Source organism: Phocoena phocoena, chromosome 13, assembly GCF_963924675.1.
Source record: "Phocoena phocoena chromosome 13, mPhoPho1.1, whole genome shotgun sequence".
NCBI classification, from domain to species: Eukaryota; Metazoa; Chordata; class Mammalia; order Artiodactyla; family Phocoenidae; genus Phocoena; species Phocoena phocoena.
Window position 1 is genome coordinate 67,795,726 of NC_089231.1, and position 12,586 is coordinate 67,808,311.

The 12,586-nt window shown below is 37.5% G+C and overlaps 1 protein-coding gene across 1 annotated transcript in view; it reads right to left on the bottom strand.

Moving 5' to 3' along the window:
* The window catches only part of MTMR3 (myotubularin related protein 3), a 122,853-nt gene extending 111,568 nt beyond the window's left edge, over positions 1-11,285 (bottom strand). Inside the window, exon 1 of the mRNA XM_065889506.1 lies at positions 11,190-11,285. Within this exon, the coding sequence (XP_065745578.1) occupies positions 11,190-11,285 (96 nt within the window). The remainder of the gene's footprint in view (positions 1-11,189) is intronic.
* Between the last annotated feature and the right edge of the window lie 1,301 nt (positions 11,286-12,586).

The window sequence follows — 12,586 nt, forward strand, 5'->3', positions numbered from 1 at the left end:
GCCACCAGGGAAGCCCTCAACAGCTTATTTTAAAAGCAAGACAAGAAAGCTGCCCTTAATACTTATTAACCACATCAATCTTAACCTCAGCCTAAAGAAAACAAATTAAAACTTTTCTTCATCTCTATTACCAATTCATTTCACAAGAGTCTAGCATCTAATCCAGAAGTAGGCAATCCATGGAACCTACAGCAAATACTAGTTGTTCACTAATTCTTAGCATACGTAGCTCATGTCTTCAATTCCTCTTGTCTGTTCTACTTTCCAGTTTTTCTCCTCCCTCTTTCTGCCACTTTTATACGGTTACCACAGCCTCTTTTTGAGAAAACAATAGAGGATATTCATGCCTGATGAGTGAATTATGATTATAATCTAACTTCCTATCTTTGTTCTTCTACTTATGGTGATAATCTCTTTAAAGGAAACTTCTACATCATACAGGTATAAACGGTTAGAAAAGAATACTGATCCATTCTATACCCATCCTGACACTTTTCCCTATAAGCAAAGACCACTGAAAATTGAAAATACTTCATTATTTTCACTGATTCTGAATATTATGTATGAACTGAATTTACCTATGCATATTAATTATTTACCCTGAGATTAAAGTCCAAACTATCTTTAAACATTACTAGACTAATATTAGATATATTAGAACTCTCAATTTTAAGCGAAAGAAACCCAAGCTAACTTAAAATCAGAACTGCCTGGCTCACAGAATACTAAGGTGGTGCACAGATACAAAAAGAATGAACTTCAGGCAGTAGGGCCTCAAAGTCTCAATGCCACCAGATCCATCTCTTTTATTTCATGCTCCTCTTTACTCATTTGGCCTCATTCTCTCCCACTACAGACAAACCTCCTGCCTCCCGCTAGAGGCAGTCTCAGCTTCACAAGCCCAGAAGAAAACTGACAGCTTTCTCCTGTCATCTGTGTATCAATACCAGTGAAGAATACCTACTGGCCCTTTGTGTAGGATGCCAATCAGTACAAGTGAGAGAGACAAAACTGGCCAGGCCTAATACACATGTTCTACCCTTAGGGCACCAGAAAATGAGTAACGAGAAATCTTGCTGAATAAACTAAAAGCAATGACTTGCCACTATCTATAAGTTATCTTGGTTCCGTGAATTAAATGTAAGGACCTCAAAAACAAACAAAAATCCAATGAAAACGCTATTCCTTTTACTAGTATAATTAAGGGTTGGGGAAGCCCCTAATGTTCGAAAAATCTGCCTTAAGGGCACAATCTAGGAATTAGCAATAATCCTCCAGATATAATCCAAAATGTAAAAAATAAAGAAATCTAACCCCCGGCTCTAAAACCAGTGACCTAAAATTACAGAAAAGTCCAAACACAGGGGGAAAAGGTCAATTTAACGAGCATATATATGATAGTTTAGCAAGAAACAGAGCAATCTCATTTTAAAAATTCACTCAGTGATGGCACAAATCTGAAATTAAAGCATAACATGAGACTCATTTTGTTAGTGATCATATAATCAACACAGCAATGGCTAAGAATCATACAACACTCAGGGAGCTAAATATTTCTGGAGAAATGCTTCCTTTTATTTCCCCCCTTCTGGCACGCCACACGGTTTGCACGATCCTAGTCCCCTGACCAGGGATGGAACCCGGGTCCCCTGCAGTGGAAGCAGAGTTTTAACCACTGAACTGCCAGGGAATTCCCGCTTCCTTCCTTGAAAGGCATTTAAGTGGAAAGGAATCTGAAACTTCCTAGCATATCTAAGTTTTAAATTACTTTGTTTCAAGGCTAATCATTTCAAAACAATTGAGTGTTATAAAGAAAACTCACAACCCAAAATTCTTCACTGATCCACCACTCAGTTTAAATGACGCAGTTCAGTTCGCTACCCTCTACGGATTTTATCTTTCCGGCACTTCCAGTCCCATGCAAGCTGTTTCTGTTCTACATAACTGCATGTATGCTCAGAATTCAATTCAAACGATGACCTACATTTAGTAGTATCTGAGTACCTATAAGACATTAAAAAAAGGCTCACTCTCTACTAATTCTTATCTTTCAGGCTCAATCTGAGGGAATAAAATGATATTCTATTTTTAATAAGTAGCAAATTTATAGTTATTTATGATAAAGACTTAAATTCCTTAATACAGAGTTCTGTTAGTCATACTACTTACGAAAACATTACAAAAACGTAGAGCTGCAAATAGTGTAGGGGAGAAGGTCCTTGCTCGTAACAATTATAATAGCCAACACATATAAAGAACTCTTCCACGTGCTTCACCATTTATTAGTCATTTAATCTTAAAACAACCCTATGAGGTATTATCCCATTTTACAAAGGGGGTAACTAAGGCACAAAAAGATAAGTTAACCTGCCCAAGTCATAGAGCTAGCTAATAATTTGCAGATCCAAGTTTAAATCATATAAGAACTTAAGTAGGACAAGCATATATAAGACCAATTCAAAAACAAAAGGGCCAGACACTGCTTTGGGAAAGACTCCTCAGTGTCCTCCCCAGTGCTGCAAGCAATAATAAATCCTTCCTTCTCCAGAGTTTAGAAAAAAAAAAAAAAAAAGGCAAGGGGGGGATGTCATACTACTCCATTTCAAAAAGGCAAAAAAGAAGAAAAACTAGGATTTTTTTCCTCTCAGTGCACTGAAACCAGGCCCAGATTATTGGGTTAGGGGTGGGGGTGGGGTGGGGAAGAGATATCTATATTCTCAAATTATACAAAAATATCACAAAGTAACATTTCTTCAAGAAAAGCACTTAAAGAGGCACATTCTGGATAAAGCACATATTAAATTACAGCACTCAGAAAACTAAGTTTTTATTTCCTAAACTTTATGCTTGAAAAAGATAAAGTAAATAGCTAAAAGCAATCTTCCTTAATATTCTATAGGAAAGGACTATGACGTTAACAATTTTTATTGGTAGATAGAAAGTACCACAATAATCAAAGAAGGGTCAATCTATCACTGTGGCATATTCACTTAGCTTTATCTCTGAAAAATACTTTCAGATTATTGAGGTGTTTTCTTATCTCTGAAACAACTTTCAACAACATGAAAGGGCATACTGCTATTTCCACAGAGTCAGCAATGATCTTCGGTAGTGATTATAGTTTAATTTGCCATGTAGAAAAACTTAAGCCTATAAAATTGGATTTAGAAATGGAGCTGCAATCATTCTAATCCACAAAAACAACCACAGTTAGTACTTATTTCATGACTCGGAAGCAAGTCCACCTTCTTAATATTTTTACTCCTAAAATATGCAACACTAGTAGGCAAAGCGTCTGTTCCTCAAAACTGAACTGATTCTGGTCTTGCTTTGGTTTCTTCTAGTCTGTTCAAGTAGGAAACAGTAGCTACAGTGTCTGACATGAACATGATACGTGTGCTTACTACTGAGCTAAGTATATTCCCCGAGCTCTAGAAAACTGATATGGCATTGAGCTTCTTGAGTTAACCCTTAGTTATTACAAGATTATTCTCATCCAGTCCAAGAGAAGGAAATGGTACTACAGCCTCACAAAGGTCACCACCATTCTGAATCTGCACCTTTCTGCCCATCCCCAAGTTTTACAAGATCATTACAAAAAAAATCTTACTTGCATCCTACTACAGAAGTCTTTCCTACCATTATTCCCAGGAGATACAAGGTAAGATCACATCTTGATTTCTTGGCTGCCTTTCACTGATGTTATCATAGCATGAAGCTTTGAAATAGGACCCTGGGATAGGCCATTGCCTTCAAAGTGTCTATCATTACTCCTTGGTGAGTCAGCTTCTGGACTGCTGCCAATGTGCTTTTTGTTGTGTTTATCATGAAACCATATTTCTGCAGAGTTGAAATAGTGGCCAAAACACTGCATTTCCAAAGACTCCCTCAGGTGTTTATCAAAGAAAGGACACAGATACATATCCAAGCAAGCCACTCACATGTTTCAGTAAAAGAAGGAATGAATAACCCAAGCAGGTTTACATAGTATCATGTTAAAAGATTCTCTTCTGTCCAAGTGTCCAAAAATGCCCTGTAAAATCTCCTGATAACTTTAAGTAGATGTTATGCAAATCGGTACATTTAGAAGTTTTTCATGCTCTTGACAAAAGAAAAGTTATCTTTTTCTGTATCAGGTAAACTAGCTGAAGAATTCTCAAGTTAACAAAAGTTTGAGATACCCAGGAATTCTCTGAAGGCTCATCAAATATCTCTAAAGGGAAAAATCTATTTTTGTATCTTTTTAGATGAACCCACTAATAAATTTCTGTATTTCTTCGTTTTGAGAAGGTAAAACACTGGGAATGGGGGAAGGGTGTGTGTAATGCAACTTAAGTAGTTCCATGGAGCAGGAATGCAAAAGCTCCTAGCTCTAAATAAATGGGGTTTCCCTGGTGGCGCAGCGGTTGAGAGTCCGCCTGCCGATGCAGGGGACACAGGTTCGTGCCCCGGTCCGGGAAGATCCCACATGTCGCGGAGCAGCTAGGCCCGTGAGCCATGGCCGCTGAGCCTGCGCGTCCGGAGCCTGTGCTCCGCAACGGGAGAAGCCACAACAGTGAGAGGCCCGCGAACCGCAAAAAAAAAAAAAAAAACAAAAAGTAATGGACAGTTATAATGCCTTCAGGGAAAGAAGCAGTGTTATCACTGTAGTAACAGTAGCAACGACCACAACCGGCATATATGGAGTGCTTACTATTGGCTAGCTATTGTTGTAAGCATTTGCCGAATCCTAATTAAGGCCCAAGTGCACTGTTATCCCCATTTTAAAATTGAGAAATCTGAGGCAAGGAGAAGTTAAGGAATTTGCCTAGGATCACAGGGTACTAGTGGTAAAACCAAGATTAAAACCCAAGCCTGAGCTCTTCACCATACTAAACTGCAATAGTGGAAAGAACATCCAACTTGTTATTAGAAGACCTGGACTGAAGTTCTAATTCAGCTATTCACTAGCAGTGCAACCTCAGAGAAGTTCTGACAGCTTTGAAACACAATTTATTCACCTGTAAAGTGAGAGTAATAGTACAGCCTGCCCTGCCTACTTCACTAGGTAGCAGTGAAAATTTAGTGTGCAACTAATACAGCTAATTAAAATTTTATTCGTAATACTGATCCCATGGTTGCTACCTCCATACTCCCATATTTCTAATTTTGGCAACTCTATCCTGGAATTCTCAACTTGAATCACCAATATTGTAGTCTTAGGAAAAGTAAAGAACCTAAGTCTTGCCACTAGCAAACAACCACATACAGAAAACAAACTGTTAATTTGCAATCCCCATTACTGTCAAGAGTGGGCATCTCCGGATGGATATTTCCATGGGAAATAGCTAGAAACATGATAGCCTACAAGTGAGATATCCCCTTAACCAAATGTTCATCATATTTGAAGTGTAATGTCTCTTGGTTCTAAACACAACATTCAGTTTTCTAAATATCTTAACTCAGAAGAAATGTACATTGCTGAAAGAAGCTCTGTAGCTCTGTGTACCAAGTACCTCATCACAGTACCCAAAAGGCTTAAACTAATCTAATTCTAAGACTAATCAAAAGAAACACACACATACTATTCTCGAAGATGTCATATACCACCTACAGTCTCTGTAGTCCTCTACAGGGTCAGAATCAGAACCCTGAAACGTTAACTTGCAAAAATTGCCTACAATTTCTTTCCCAAGATAAAAGCTCCTACACCTCTTTTTCTTGCCCTCATATTGCTAGAAAAAGAAAGTTCACTACACAGAAAAAAAAAAAAGAGGATAATTTAATTCAAGTAGCTAATCAACCATAAACTGTAAGTTTTATGACTTGTTTACATGAAACTGGCAACCAATATTAATACTTCCAGCTATCTTGCGGGAACTCTGTAGTGCTAAACCTGTTTTACTTATAGACTTTTCATAACCAATTATATAACCATTCTGCTAGCTAGAGAAATAAAAGAAAGTCAAAGATTCACAATTCAAAAGCTACTAAAAACAAAATATGACATTATGCACTAAGGAGTTTGATAAGTAAATATATCCACTAAGTACATGTGCCTACTTCCTTAATTTTAAAAAATTCTCATTATTTACAGTTTACACTGTAAGATTATTTGTATAACAAATTATTCTCATTCCAGAGTGAAATTTTTGGGGGGTGAAGTTTACTAAGCAATTAACAAAATTCTGTGAAAATTACAAGCTTTTTCAGGTTCCATAATAAAGTTAAAAAAGCTCTAGGCACCATATATTTTTTTAAACCATAAGAAAACACATACATGGGCATACACACACGTGTGTGAATACTTTGATAGCAGCTTTATTTGTAGTTATCAAAACCTGGACAACCAGGACTTCCCTGGTGGCACAGTGGTTAAGAATCCCCCTGCCAATGCAGGGGACACGGGTTCGAGACCTGGTCCGTGAAGATCGCACATGCCACGGAGCAACAAAGCCCGTGCACCACCACTACTAGAGCCTGTGAGCCACAACTACTGAAGCCTGCAAGCCCTACAGCCCGTGCTCTGCAACAAAAGAAGCCACCGCAATGAGAAGCCTGCGCGCTGCAACAAGGAGTAGCCCCCGCTCCCTGCAACTAGAGAAAGCCCACGCACAGCAACGAAGACCCAATGCAGCCAAAAATAAACAAACTGGACAACCCAAATGAACTTGGAACGTGAATATACAAACTGTGGTACATCCATACAATGGAATGCTACTCGGCAATAAAAAGTAATCACTGATACACAAACTATGGATGTCTCAAAGTGCATTATGTTAAATAAAAGCAGCCAGTCTCAAAAGGTTACATACTGCATGATTCCATTTATATGAAATTCTGGAAAAGACAACTATAGCGACAAAACAGATCAGTAGTTGCCAAAGACAATTTGAGGTGATGGAACTCTTCTATATCTTGATTAGTGTTGATCATGTGTTTCCAAAACTTGCAGAACTGTACTCAAAAAGGGTGAGTTTTACTGCATGTAAGTTATACCTTAGTCTAAAATAAATTTTTACAGAATCTGTATTATTGTCCTGAAAACAAGGACCAGATGCTGCTGAAACAACCGATACAGGAACACTAAACCTTATTAGATCTGCCTCCAAGTCTGAAAACTCCCTTCCATTAACAGTTTGCCTAGAAATCTAAACAGTATTTGTAAAGTAGAAATAAACTGACTTAGGATTAAAAAAACAAATCTATTTTTAAAAGAAAACTACCTAGTGTTTACATCCTAGTCATCTTAAGAAGAAAATGAGCTTTGTCAAGGACAGAATAAAACCCAAACAGTAAGTATTAACATCAATCTTTTCCATAATCATGACAGTCACAACAATTTTGGTTCAAAAACCAAAATTTTACTTCACAAAATCTGTAAAACATTATTAAAAGATCTTAATATTTGCCTAAAATCCGTAAGTGCTTTCACTCAGCTAGGCAGTATAGCAAAGAACGCAACTACCTGGGCAAGTTACTTAACCCCATTTTGCCTCAATTTCCTCATCAGTAAAATTGGAATAATTATACCTACCTCTGGGAATAATCCTAGACAATTAAACAACTTAATACATGTAAATTGCTTAGAATAGTGCCTAGCATACTTAAAAGCCTCAGAAATTTTTAAGCCAATGTAAATGAATAATCTTAATAATCACCAGCTGTGTGTCCTTGTACAAATCATTTTATCTTTTCACATCACAATTCTGTTCTGTAAGGTCAGAGACCTGAATTCAAGCCTAAAGGGCTATCTAGTAATATTATTCTATGTTCCTATAATTTTGAATTGCACCAGTCACCTTGCAAAGAAGGTTAGGTATGATCCCCGATGTATAGAAAAATCTGAGACCCAAATTAAGTTAAATGATTTGCCCAAGGGGATAGTAAAGGAAGAGCCAAGGCAAAGATATGGTATTCCGAGAATCCTCAAAACTTTGTTCTCTTCAAAAATTCTCACCCTCTATCAACTCCTTCCCTTCTTACAGACATAGGTACGACATACTCAAAAACAAATGAACAACAACAACAAAACCCTCCAATGTAGTTTTTTTTTTGGCCACGCCACAAGGCATGCGGGATCTTGGTTTCCAGGCCAGGGATCAAACCCATGCCCCCTGCAGTGGAAGCAGAGTCTTAACCATTGGACCACAAGAGACGTCTCTCCAATATACTCATTTTAAAAATTCATTAAGCTATACATTTTTTATGCACCCTCTGCATGTTTTAGATCGTAATTTTAAAAGACAAAATAGATTTCATCATTAAGTGTATTCACGTATGAACAGACGTAGCAGAAAAATTAAAAAGCTAAAGAAAGACAAACTCAGCTAATTATGTTCATTAAAATTTTGTGAGGCAGTAAAAGTTTTAAAACTGAAGTGTTACATACATACAAAAAAGTTTATATAAGTATACAACTCAATGATTCTCATAAAGAAAACCATGAAATTACCACCCAGATCAAGATACAGAACATTAACAACCCTATAGTCTCCCTTATGCTCACTACCAAAAATAACCATTATTCTGACTTCTGTTGCCATCTATCAGTTTTGTCTTTTTTTTTAACTTTATAGAAATGGAATCACATAATTAGCACTGTTTGTGAATGGGTTCTTCCATTTACACTTAATTTTTCTTCTTGCAAAGTACATTTAGGTAAGCCTAGTAAGAAAGGTTCTCTCATGTATTATCAAATATTCAAATTTAAACCATAAATCATTCTCAAAGCAAACCATTTCTCAAGCCATAAAATATCTAAGATATTGATTTGTTCAAAGTATAGCTGGTATTCCCTCTCTCCCCAATGAGATTTCTAAAACAGAAATTTTCAGTTACTTTTAATTGGAGAAAATAGAGATCCAAATGTCTCAAAAGATACTGAGTAAAATTTGAATTATAAATTATAAAATTTGAATTATTACCTTTAAAAAGCAAGACAGAAGAAAAAAGGGAAGGGACATCATGAAAAAATTTCAGACCATAATTCTCTTAAAATTAATTTTGATCTTCTATATAGAAAAGAGTGTCAATTAATTATAGCCAGCACTGAACATAAAAATGCAAAAATCTGGTTTGCACTAAAATATGTAATTCCAACACAATTTTGATAGCACTGCAACAAAATTTTAAAATAACGAAATGCTTCTACTTTATCCTGAGATCTCCTCCTCCTGCTAATCTACATCACTGTTTCATTTTAACAGTCCATAATCTGTGCCGTCCAACATGTAGCCATTAGCCACATGTGGCTATTTAAATTTAAATTAAAATTAAAATTTTTTAATTTATTGGGATGGCTCTAGTAGCACTTAGTTGTCTTTAACTTCATTCAAAACAATTTTGTTACTATATTGTGACACCTGTCGTATCAGGGTACAGTAAAAAAAAAAAAAACAACTTGGGACTTCCCTGGTGGCGCAATGGTTAAGAATCCACCTGCCAACGCAGGGGACTCGGGTTCGATCCCTGGTCCGGGAAGATCCCATATGCCACAGAGCAACTAAGCCCGCGCACCACTATTACTGAAGCCCACGCGCCCTAGAGCCCGTGCTTTGCAGCAAGAGAAGCCACCGCAATGAGAAGCCTGCACACTGCAACAAAGTGTAGCCCCAGCTCACCGCAACTAGAGAAAGCCCGCGCACAGCAACGAAGACCCAACACAGCTGAAAATTAAAAAAAAAAAAAAAATTATCAAAATTGGTGAATTTTTGTGTAGCTGTTTTAATATTCAAGATGGAAGAAAAAAGCAATATTTTTGCCATATTATGCTTTATTATTTCAAGAAAGGTAAAAACGCAACTGAAACGCAAAAAAAAGATTTGTGCAGTGTATGGAGAAGGTGCTGTGACAGATCAAATGTGTCAGAAGTGGTTTGAGAAGTTTCGTGGTGGAGATTTCTCGCTGGGCAATGCTCCATGGTCGGGTAGACCAGTTGAAGTTGATAGTGATCAAATCGAGACATTGAGAACAATCAACGTTATACCACATGGGAGATAGCTGACATATTCAAAATATCCAAATCAAGCGATGAAAATCATTTGCACCAGCCTGGTTATGTTAATCACTTTGATGTTTGGATTCCACACAAGTTAAGCAAAAAAAAACCTTCTTGACCATATTTCCGCATTTGATTCTCTACTTAAATGTGATGAAAACGTTCCGTTTTCAAAACAAATTGTGTCAGGCAATGCAAAGTGGATACTGTACAATAATGTGGAAAGGAAGAGATCGTGGGCAAGTGAAATGAACCACCACCAACCACACCAAAGGCCGGTCTTCATCCAAAGGTGATGTTGTGTATATGGTGGGACTGGAAGGGAGTCCTCTATTACGAGCTCCTCTGGAAAACCAAATGATTAATTCCAACAAGTACTGCTCCCAATTAGACCAGCTGAAAGCAGCACTCAACGAAAAGCGTCCAGAATTAGTCAACAGAAAACGCACAATCTTCCATCAGGATAACGCAAGACTGCATGTTTCTTTGGTGACCAGGCAAAAACTGTTACAGCTTGGCTGGGAAATTCTGATTCATCCGCTGTATTCACCAGACATTGCACGTTTGGATTTCCATTTATTTCTCTTTATAAAATTCTCTTAATGGAAAAAATTTCAATTCCCTAGAAGACTGTAAAAGGCACCTGCAACAGTTCTTTGCTCAAAAAGATTAAAAGTTTTGGGAAGATGGAATTATGAAGTTGTCTGAAAAATGGCAGAAGGTAGTGGACCAAAAGGGTGAATATGTTGTTCAATAAAGTTCTCAGTGAAAATGAAAAATGTCTTTTATTTTTACTTAAAAACCGAAGACTTTTTGGCCAACCCAACAGTTCCTTGGTCAAACTAGCGAAATTTCAAGTGCTCAATATGTACTGAACAGCAGTTATCGAATGTCAGAAGGAATCAGAGAAAGTTCTATTGAACAACACAGGTTCCATACATGCTGTCTCATCTCCCACTCCTCACCCCTTATTATGCTAAAATTAACCTAAGAAAATGATGGATGACTAGTATGGATCACCAAATCCCATTGTTCCCCATTTCACTCAAATTTAATTATCACTCGTTTGGAAATCTCCTTGGCCTCCACTATGCCTCATTAACCTAATTTTAACAGGTTTTCTTAAAATTCAATCTTCTCCCACTCCCCTAAATGTGAGCCTCAATCTCTGGCTCTTCTAGGTTCAAGATCTCATCCAGATAAGGCCTACCTTTCCTCCTGCCTCAAGTTCTCTATCTCCAAGCTCCTGCAGGACATTTTTACTACTATACCCTGGCCTCAATGTTAAACGTGTGAAGGGTTTCATTTTAGTCCTTTTCCAAAACCAGCTCCCCCTCCCAATTCCATATTTCTATACTATCACTATTCTCTGAGACCCAAAACCCACCAACTCTGAATCCTTGCCACTAACCTCCCATTCAAATTTGTGTATTTCCTTTAGGGTATTAACCAACAACCCTCTACTTTAATCTAGCTATCTAAATTACCACCTTGCCACCACCTTAATTCAGGTCCTTATTACCTAATTCTGAGTACAGTACAGATTCTTCACTGTTTTCTAATCTTTGCCTGCTCCCGATCATGCACACTACCACCAAACACATCTTCACCAAAACTGCCTTTGATCTCAGTCTAAAAGGGCTCAGTACAGCAAGTAAAAGAAATTTCAAGGGGCTTCCCTGGTGGCGCAGTGGTTGGGAGTCCGCCTGCCAGTGCAGGGGACGCGGGTTCGTGCCCCGGTCCGGGAGGATCCCATGTGCCGCGGAGCAGCTGGGCCCGTGAGCCATGGCCGCTGGGCCTGCACGTCTGGAGCCTGTGCTCCACTACGGGACAGGCCACAGCAGTGAGAGGCCCGCGTACCGCAAAAAAAAAAAAAAAAAAAAAAAAAAAAAAAAAAAAAAAAGAAATATCAAGTAATTTAAGGATTTGATTAATTTATAGCACTTTACAAACTTATTTTTGAATCCTCTATTCTGTGCTAGCAAAACTAAAACTATTCCCCGAACACAGCTCTATGTGCCTCACCTATATAAAGCTGGGACTCCTCCTAGTTTCTACTATGCAATTTTAACATGTTAGCTGCTTTATATTACAAAGCTATCCATCTCAGCGCCTCTTACATAGCACCCATTTTGAACATACCTAAGTGAACAGACCAGGAATAAGAAAGTTACAAATACACGTACCGGTTTAGATTTAATATAAAAGCATCAATATTTATTGCATGCAATTCTATTCCCCCAAAATTTACTCTGCAGAATTATTTCTGTGGAAATTATCCTACCGTTGTTCAAAAGTATAAAGTGCTAGAATATCCATGAGAGACAGCACTTTTTGTAATAAGGGGAAAATATGCCAAAAAAAAAAATCCCTAGATGTCCATCAGTAAAGGACTGGATAAATAATTGTAGCATGCCTATAAAAAGTTTTAAAAAACTACAGTCCTTAAAAATGAGGTAAATCTATATTTTGTGATACAGTAAGATGTCTGTAGTACATTACTGAGAAAAAAACAAATTGTAGATAAGCACGTACAGTTTGATCCTACTAAAAGGAAATTTTAAGATCTATATATTAACTGAAAACAACTATTAATAGGGGACTAAA